At 36.4% G+C, this 10,000-nt stretch overlaps 2 protein-coding genes across 6 annotated transcripts in view; one reads left to right on the top strand and one right to left on the bottom strand.

The window, feature by feature from the left end:
* Positions 1–5,400, bottom strand: part of LOC138043951 (peroxisome proliferator-activated receptor gamma coactivator-related protein 1-like) — a 17,743-nt gene extending 12,343 nt beyond the window's left edge. The window contains exons 1-3 of one of the 2 annotated variants that reach the window (XM_068890483.1): positions 5,098–5,400; positions 3,728–3,791; positions 3,460–3,522 (exon numbers count right to left, since the gene is read on the bottom strand). In XM_068890483.1, coding sequence (XP_068746584.1) covers positions 3,460–3,522; positions 3,728–3,758 — 94 coding nt within the window. In that variant the 5' untranslated portion in view covers positions 3,759–3,791; positions 5,098–5,400. The remainder of the gene's footprint in view (positions 1–3,459; positions 3,523–3,727; positions 3,792–5,097) is intronic. The other variant, XM_068890482.1, reaches the window with a different exon arrangement.
* A 41-nt stretch (positions 5,401–5,441) lies between these two features.
* The window catches only part of LOC138043952 (peptide chain release factor 1-like), a 15,332-nt gene continuing 10,773 nt past the window's right edge, over positions 5,442–10,000 (top strand). For 2 of the 4 annotated variants that reach the window (XM_068890488.1, XM_068890484.1), the window contains exons 1-6: positions 5,462–5,681; positions 6,528–6,634; positions 6,811–6,912; positions 7,444–7,548; positions 7,627–7,699; positions 8,558–8,615. In XM_068890488.1, coding sequence (XP_068746589.1) covers positions 5,597–5,681; positions 6,528–6,634; positions 6,811–6,912; positions 7,444–7,548; positions 7,627–7,699; positions 8,558–8,615 — 530 coding nt within the window. In that variant the 5' untranslated portion in view covers positions 5,462–5,596. Of the gene's footprint in view, positions 5,682–5,997; positions 6,038–6,527; positions 6,635–6,810; positions 6,913–7,443; positions 7,549–7,626; positions 7,700–8,557; positions 8,616–10,000 lie in introns of those variants that run through there. The other 2 variants (XM_068890486.1, XM_068890487.1) reach the window with 2 other exon arrangements.

The raw sequence follows: 10,000 nt of genomic DNA, 5'->3' as shown, positions 1-10,000 counted from the left end.
TGAGAAAGCGTCATTGAGTACTAGACTGTGGGCTACAAAACCCATTCTACAATCTATTTGGCTAAGTTAGAGTTATGGCTTCACTGTATTTATACTTGATAAAGATTGTCACAGTCCTGTAGTTTAACCTATGATGTGACTCTGATGGGAGGAAGGAAAGGTGGAGGAATTTGATTGTCAACTCTCAGTATTTACCGGGTTTGTGTAAATACCATCATGATATTAAATAATATTAAACCTTGCTGTAGTTACATGCAATTACCGATATTAAAGCAATATTAAATTCTCCATTTATATTTTACATTTCAGTGATCAGCAACTTCATAGATTCCTTTCCACTCTTTAAGCTTATCCCTTGACCATTGGAAAAAATCTCTGTAATCAAGGTCCAAGATATTTGATTTAAACTTTGCAAATGATGGATACCCAGACCTTCCAGGCAGTTTCTCAAAAACCTTTCACTTAAGCAAATCGTTTACAATAATTTCAACTGCTTCCTCTGGGTTTTTGCTGCCATGATGTCCACTTCTTTTAATCTTTGAACAGTCGTCATAGATCCCCTTCATTACATCATTAAGTGGCACAACTGACTGAGCCGCACGCTGCAGTGATGAATTGGTCATGTTGCCTCCCATCCCTTTACCTAGACGTTTTAACAAAAGATTTAAGTGTTCCATAAACAAATCTAGTGGAATGTTTCCTCCCTTCTTGCCCATGGAATTGATGAACCTGTTAACAACTAGACAGAGTGACTCCTCCTCAGAAAGCACTGCACGGATTAACACAAAAAATAAGAGAAGAGCATAAGCATACTTGGTATGCTTAAACTTGTATGCAAAGAAAAGTACAAACTTATAACAATTGACAAGTCTAAAGCCATCGCCTTCCTTTATGGCATCTACGATATCCATAAAAAGCAATCCTAGTTGCAGTCTGGCATTGTGGTAATTAAAAATTCTATCACTTTCACTCTGGGAGTCTTCACTGAATTGGTCCTCAGGTTGAGTATCACTGGCTACTTCTAGGTCAGGATGCTGCACACTTTCATGCCTGTAGGTAATATCAAAGAACATGAAGTTCAGTCGCCTTTTATACATTTTTGAAAGCAGTTGAAGAATTGGACAAGACTGTAAGAGAGTCAATGGGTTGAAGGTTTTTGATTCCTAAGTTTTTTACAAGAAGCTCTTCCTCACCTGTACACTCGTGTTCTAGCACCCGACCACTGGAATATGCAATAAATATCTGAAAGATGAAGATAAAGACAAAAATTGATAAACGAAAATAAGTAGAACACGGGCGGGCAATTCTTAGTAAGAGCTTATATATATATCGATAAACAGTTGTCAATATCAGTTCAAATTTGTAAAGCTTCCTTTTGTTGAATATTTCTTTACCTGTATCAGAAGGAAAGAAATTAAATTATTGCGTCCATTGAAAGAAACGCTAATTGCAAGTAGCTGCAGCTATTAAGCTTAATTTAGAATTGAACTATCTGGAAAAAAGAACGACTTCCCTTCACCACTGGCCTGGACGCTGTTTCGTCCTTTGTTGTTGTTACAGGTAAACACATCAAATTCGCTATAGCGCCTTCAAGATTTTCACGCTCAGTCCAATCGGCTTCGAGCTGAAATAAGGATTTCCTTGACCGACCTTTAGGTTCTCTTGGGTCTGGTACTTGTTGTGGAATATCCTTTATTTTCTTTGAGTTCGGTGTCGATCCGCTGGGGGAATTTCCATGGAGCCTCTGAATTCCACCTTCCGTAGACTCCGAATTGCCCTCGTCGATCCTGGCTTTGACAGCACTTTCAAGTTCATGGAACATCGTGCAGCAATTGAAAATTTTTCTTGCACATTTTTTGCAAGCTGACCTGGATTCTTCGCTCGCTGCATTACAAATACCTATCCCAACGCTTCTGAGTAAGTCCGATAACACGATACTGCCGGCAGTGGACGATTTTTTTTCCGTTAACTCTCGATTTCTTGTGGCCTTGCATAACGGCACAGCCCCAGCTGGTAGAATTTCATCACAAAGATAACATTTTTTACTTTTTTTAGCGAGCGCCATCTGAACATCGCCGTGTAATTTTCTTTTCTCTTCCCGTGAGAGACGAGGGATAATACGGAGAGGGCATGATCTCAGGCTACTTTTCCCTTGTGCGGGCAGACTTTTTTGGCGCCTCGTTGAAATGAGATTCCCTACGCAGAGCGGCTGACTTCCGGTAAATGCTGATTGGCCCATTAACTTGACAGGTAGAGCTGACGTTTGTTTATTTAAATTTGAGGGCGGCTGGCGGCATGTTAAGTAAATGTATCAGGCGTTAATTTTTTTTTCCTCTCGCCTCGTCCGCCCTTTATAAAAAAAAAAAAAAAAACGCCTGATCGCAGGTTACATGTTGGTTAAAACATCGCACCAGCTTTGTGAGGTCACAGAATTGCGTTCATAACTGCGAGGACAACATAACATAACATAAAGCCTTTATTTATACACGATAAGATTTAAAGCTGCCAAGCTTGTGGGGTCGTGTGTGTGCTCTGCAGGTATTTAATCTAAGACCTAGAAATATTAGTTAAAAATACATAAAAATAATAACATATCGGTACATTAATAATTATTATTGTGTATCGATACATATTACAGTTAGGACATTTGAACCGTGAACACTTGATGTTTTTGTGTACATTTTCTTTTTCGACTACTGAGAATAAAGGCTCTCCTTATGATGTATAGTGTTACATGTATAGCATTTTGTAAGTGTAAAAACATTAAATACTCTTGTCAAAAGGACGAGCCCACATTCTATAGTCACTAAAAAAATGTACAAACAAATATCAAGTGTTCATGGTTCGAGTGTCCTCACTGTAAATATAAAATATAAAATACATAACATTACATGTTAAATATTAAATATAAAAATACTAAGCTAAGGACAAAGCATTATCTAATACCTTAAATTCTAAAAATATACGTACCCCGGTAATCGCTGTCTCTAATTCGAGAAGTGGAGGCAGTTGAGCTGTCAAAGAGAAAGTCTTTAAAATCTTCTTTAGTAATAAGTCATTTTTTGATTTCCTTAAAAGTAAAATTGCCAATTTTATCATTACAGTTGACTAAATTTCAGAGGGCTAACCCACAAAAGGCTGAAGAGTCCCTCAATAACCTGCCATTGTACCTCGGGATTGAAGCTACATTCTGCCCACGTAATGACGAAGAACTTTCTCTCTTTCTGAAGATGTTCTTAGAAAGGCAGTCTGGAAGAATGTTATTATTTGCCTTACAAAATAGTTTAAAAATTTCCACTTTGTAATATAACCTGATTGTGATCCAATTTGCACAGTTTCACTTGACTATTTTTACTATTATAAATGCACACAAAAGTGTACTCTTCCCATTCATACATGCATTCTTGACTTGTGAATGGAGAAATTGACAAGTATATTTGGATTAATTGATCAGTATACCTTGCTTTTCTTCATATTTTAAAAACTGCTCCAGTAATGCACTAACATCATTGGCTTCAATGCCTGTTGAAAACCATGAAAGATGAAACATTGGGAATAAAATACGCATGACCACCACATTAACAAACTTTTCATGCCTAGATAGTCGAATGATTGTGATAATAATAATAATAATAATAATAATAACAACAATCATAAAAACAACAATGACAATTATGTAATTACAATCATCATTACATTTTATGAAGGTGCAGTCACAATAACATACCCTCAATGAGTTCTCCCTCTTCTATTTCCATACTTGACAGACTGCCACTACAACCAAAAATTATCTAGAACATTAAAATCAAATTGATAAACTTCATTGCTATCATTGTTTGTTTGTCACTTTTTTCTTTGAGTAGGTTGAAGTTTTGGCAGCTATTCAGCTGATGTGGACCTCCTATACTCACCCACCCACCTATACACTCACAGAGGACAGCCACAACACCAGGAACTTCACCCCCTACTCTTCTCGAATAGGGTATGGAGTTCTTTAACGTCCCACAGGGAACTAATGAACATGAAAGATATTAGGGTTTATCCTAATATCTAAACCCTAACCCTAACCCTAACCCTATATTATGAGATGGGGTTTACGGTTTATGGTCCTTATCCGAGAAGACTTGAAAGTCTAACCATGTGCTGGTGTAAAAAGGCAGCACTTTCTCCTCAGTTATTTTAAGACCCTGAGTGTTGGTCCGGCCAGATTCAATATCACGACCTCCCCGCATGGCAGCCCAGTGCTCAACCAACATTGGAAAATAGTTAACAGAAGCAAATTTACTTTGTACATTATCACAACTTTACCATCACCACTGTACACTGTATTTCTCATTTGTTTTTCAAATAAACACAGCTTATGGTTTTTTTTTGTTTAAATGGGTACACAGATTTGTTTCCTTTTGCCATGCCAATACCAAAATATAACCAGTTGCAGTGTACATCTACCGTACATGTGCATGTATTAACAATAATAATAATTACACTCTTAAACCTAACAATTTCTTTCAAAATTGTAGAAAGGAAAGTTGGCCCTTTAAATACTCTTGAAACTTGTGAACACTAAAGTACTTTTTCTACATAATTCACGGGACGAGGAAAATTTAAACTCCAACTCCTGCTACAAATGTACAAAATTGTACCACATTAAAAGTGCTCAGGGAAATCGATTCCTGGAATAAAGAGAAGCAATTTTTTATCAAACTCATTTCCGATTCTTCCCCACACGGCTTTAATTTAACACCTTGTGTTCCACTAACAACAAACGATGGCAAGTTATGATTGCTATGCATCTCATGCATATATATATATATATATATATATATCGTCGTATCCTTGTTAAATTCTTCGAAATTTTCGCCACTATCAACTTTCCAGTCAAACAAACCCGACGTGAAAATTAAGCCGTTCGCTAAAAGAGCACAAAGAACGTCACGAGGTACAAAGAGAATGGGACGTATTTCAAAAAATTCCTCGTACATCAAGACCACGTGTTAATTTCAACAGACTGGATGGCATTGCCGGTATCATAATTTCGTGTCAAAAAGACCTAACCTTGTGGTAAAATTGCTCTTGTATGAAAATTGTCATTCTTACCTTTACAATTTTATCACTCCAAATATTATTGATTCTTTCTTATAAGCTTAACTGGTACGACGAGGGTTCGTGTTCTATCTACTTTGCAAAATTATCCTGGTACTTTGTTGTACAAGAAGCTTCCGTCAATTCTAGGGATTCGCTCTCCTACAACCAAATGGCATCACAGCTGTTTAACGACACAATTGAAAACAGCCTGTTCACCTATACAAAGAAACCGTATTTTGCGGCGTTAACACAGTGAAACAGGAAGCTCACAAGTCGTCCACGCGGAGAGAAAAATTGCGTCACAGATTTTATACAATGTAGAGAAGCATGGAAACGAGTTTGTATATTTTTAGAGCAGAGCTGGGTCAAAGTAAGACAGACCTTGGAAAATTCAATATGGCGGAAAATAATTATCAATGAAACTGCAGCGGAATACATACCTTTATGTATTGTACAATAGATGTAAAGTTTTCGCAAAAGCTAGGAATTTTACAGTGACTGATATATATGAATGCTTCATCAGGTTTTGAAAGGATTCAAAGGGGTGGTGGATCGTAGTGGTGGAGGTTTTTGTAAGTTATGGTTTCCGATTTCAAGTGAGCTTAAGCCTTATTTTCCACTTTTATTTTAAAACCTTAATCTAACAGTATTACAAATAAGCGACAAAATTGCCCATGGAAATCGAGAGCCTTAACTTCCATTTAACTCTCAAACTGACCTGCACTTGCTTTGACCTAATCATCATCATCGTCATCATCATCTATGCAATTTTATCACCGTGGGTAGGCTGCATTTTGAGCATGTTACGCGGAAAACCAATTTGATTGATGCTCTTCCTTGGAAAGGAGAGCATGACTAATCTTTTTGTTTCATCATATGATGGGAGGTTGGGTTGAGGTCAAGAAGGAATAATGCTGATGGGGATTCATGTCTGTTCACATGAAAGATGCAGGCAAGCTCTGCTCATTTGATGAACTTACTAATAATTGTTAAACATAATAATTCATTTCTTAATTCAGATACAAGCAGGAGCAGGGGTGGCACAGTGGTGAGAGCACTCGCCTCCCACCAATGTGGCCCGGGTACGATTCGCAGACTTGGCGTCATATGAGGGTTGAGATTTTCGATTCTCTCATCTGCTCTGACAGGTTTTTCTCCGTTTACTCCAGTTTTCCCCTCTCCACAAAAACCAATATTACTTCCCAATTAGTGCTCTTGTGCTAAATCCAATGACACTTAAATAAAGTTGTTATCATTATTATTATTATTATTATTATTATTATTATTATTAGTGTGCTTTTTGATGTACACTTTATGGGTTTTAGCTCTCATACTACTAACCATTGTAAGTGCTCATGGTTATCTCCTTCTCACAACATAGACAGCTGAACAACTGAATTTCTCATAGACCACTAATTTTTCTTTTTCTTTTTCTTTATCAGTGACAAAAATCAGGTGGGGGTCACAGTTGATTGAGACCCTTCAGCCTCACTTGAGAAGTCTTGTGAAACAGCATGCTGAGATTACAAACAAGTTATCATGTACTGAGGTATGTTGGAGTGATGGTTATGAAGAGTGGAGAGCTAAGAATATTATTGTTTGAGATGTTCAAGACAAGTAATCTTCACAGAGATTTATAGAATGTAAGATCCTTCTTTGTGTTTATAAATAAGGTTTGTGTAATTTGGGAGTTTTTCGTTACTTTTTAAACTATCTCACTGTTAGGGAGATGTACCAGCTGCCAGTAAACTTAGGACCTTGTCCAAGCAACTTGCCAAGCTTTCACCTATTGTTCACCTAACAAATCAGATTACGGCAAAAGAAAAGGTGATGGTACATATTTTAGTCTACCCAATTAGAAGAAATATTGCTAAAACAGACAGCAGATACATGGATTATAACATGTTTACTATACAAGAATTATTAGAGAAAGTAATTTAGCTATTGCATTATTTTGGTGTAGCATGATATACAGACAGTGTCTTACTTTTTGTCCAATCTCATTGGCAGTTTTATGACTTTAATATCTTTTGAACAACATTTTTGAAGGAATTATTTTACCATGTTACTTAATCAAATTTTTCAAGTGTTATGCTAAGACCTGTACTAAGTCCATCACACTGCAGAGTTAAATAATCTGAGCAGTGCACCACCAGTTGGTTTATACAGATATACGGTAGATTAAAAAGAGTTAAAGACTAAAAGAGATTAAAAAGAGTTAACCCTTTGAGTAAATGGCACTAGAATCATGGTTCCCCTCACCCCACGTTTAACCAGCCTTTTGAAAATCACACTTGATCTTGATGTCCCCCTTTGTTATTGCCATCAGGCATTAATTGTAGAGAGTTGCCTTAACAGGAAATTCAAGAGTTGAATGACTTAATGTCAGAGTCATGTGGAGAGCTGGGGAAAATTGCTGAAGAGGAAAAACGACAGGCTATTATTGATATAAAGGAATTGGAGGTACATAATTTGAATATTTTACTCACAGATGTCATACTGATGATGATCATGATGACAGAATCACTTCTTTAACCATAGGATAAGTTGTTGAGGTGCCTTGTTCCTCGAGATGATGATGATGAAAACAATGCCATTTTGGAGCTAAGAGCAGGTACATAATGAAAGATTACATTCTTATGTATCCACTAGGGAACTGTTACAGAGCTGATGTATTATAACTTGATTATATTTTTTGTCACATGCAAACCTCCACATAATAATTACATTATAGACGAAAGAGTGAAGAGATCCTCACACTTATCTGAAAAATTTAGGTGTCTTCAATGGGATGGCTTCATAGCTCAGTTGGTAGAGCATTGCACCAGCTTGCAGAGCTCAAGAGTTTGCATCCCTTAAAGCTGACCCTAAACCCTGAATTTGTCAGGTGTCTTTAAGAGACAATTGCTTAAATTGTCCAGATAAGTGTGGGGTTCACTGTAATCTTTTGTCTATCAATTATTATGATATTGTTCAGGAATCTTATCTAGGATTAATGTAATAGTAGTAGTACATGTAACTTTATTCAAAGTAAAAAAATGTGGGGAGTGTTTACACAATCATTTCCAAGCCAAAAGCGCATGCTAAAAATGCTGGACTAAAGAAAGAAAAAATATAAATACCATTTTAAGTCTACATAATTAGCATTAAATATTCGTAAAAAGGATGTAAAAGTAAATACAGACTATACCTGAGTATCAACTTTAGAATCATATTTTTTAGATGTCATCTTGGCAACATCAGTGGTAATACCAGTATATTATAATGAGGTATGCCCCTGCACAACACAATATTATTATTATTATTATTATTATTATTATTATTGGATCCAAATGTATAAACTATGACAAGCTTGCCTCAAAATTGAAACACAAAAGATGGAGAGAACATGTGTTCCATTTCTTTTCATTTGGGGTGCGCTTTTTTCTTCTTTTCTGCATTGTTTTTTCCTTCTATTTTTACTGGATTTCAGGCACAGGTGGAAAGGAAGCCTCTCTGTTCACTAATGAAATGTTTGTTATGTATCAAAGGTAAGATAGAGTAAACAGTAATAATAATATTTTTAGTATAATTAGATAGGTGAGTATTAGAAATTCTCTGGGCTGATTGGTTGTACTGGAGGTGATTATTACGCGATTATCACTGAAGCGTTTTTTTCATAATGGCTGCAAGCCCTTTTGTCAAGGTGACAGATGAAGAAATTAATATCATTATTAAAGAGAAAATGCATATTTTTCAAAAAATCACTAATGTTATTACACTGAAACAATTATTTACCTCGGGTTTAACTTGACAATTACTATCAGGCTTGGCAAATATTATTCACCTGAGGCTTCAACGCTTCTCTTGAATTTTAGTCTCCGATATTCACCTCGCTTTTGGCAAATTGTTAATTCAGAGATGTGTCCAGGTTTTCAAATTTGGGGCTCCTCTGGACCCCTTCTTGAAAAATTTGGGGGTCCATTGCAAAATTTTGGGGTCCAGCTAATTATAATATTCAAGAATTAAAATTCTAAGAATCGATTGCCTCTTAATTGCTGCTGCAGTACCTTAAAGTTTTCAGATTTCTAAATTGCACAAAAAAAAGTCTCACCCCTCCCCCTCGAATATGTTCTTAAAATAAAATGATCAATTTCTTTGAAACTGTTATGCCTGTTGATTCATCGATCAAAATGTATGGACTTGTAAAAGCTCCATTGATCACATCTGAAAACATCTCGAGGAATCCATACGCTGTAAGAACTGTTGACTCCAGTTGATAAATGATCTAGACCTCCACAGCATGACACGTGCATGCCTGGAATTAACATCCACAGGGTCGCACAAAAATTTAACATACTTCACCGTTGGATTCTCTGTCACAACAGCTCAGATCATGTCACACAACACGTGGGAATTCAAAATGAAATCATTCGACTACAAAAAAAATTATGCAAAAATAACAGCTCACCTTGAAATTTAGGGAACTCGATCATTTCTTCATAGTGAGAAATGGGAATGTTCAATTTCCTTGTGAAATATGTCGTTCGCATATTTTTCCTGGCATTTATAATTTGCATAAACATTCTGTGCATCCAAAAGAAAAACGAGTGTGTCGCAGTATGCAATGACGCACTCTGGATACATCTCTGATTATTATTTCATCTGCTCTGCCATTAAGAATATGCAATTGAAAAAATACTAACCTTTTTGATCATTCCCACTTTCCTGAACAGTTTTGCCCCCCCCCCCCACCAAGTAAATTTTGATCCCTGTTCAATGGTTGATTTCAGATTATCACTTCAAAATCATACCCCCATTTTCAGTAGTTCATGGACAAGTTGATTAAAATTTACTTTCCGAAAGTCATAACAATGCCAGTTTATTTAAGGGCCCACAGACGGATTTTTCGCGCATTGCAAAGTAAATGAAATGT

Source organism: Montipora capricornis, chromosome 3, assembly GCF_036669925.1.
Source record: "Montipora capricornis isolate CH-2021 chromosome 3, ASM3666992v2, whole genome shotgun sequence".
Taxonomy (NCBI): domain Eukaryota; kingdom Metazoa; phylum Cnidaria; class Anthozoa; order Scleractinia; family Acroporidae; genus Montipora; species Montipora capricornis.
This window is presented reverse-complemented; position numbering and strand designations above follow the sequence as displayed.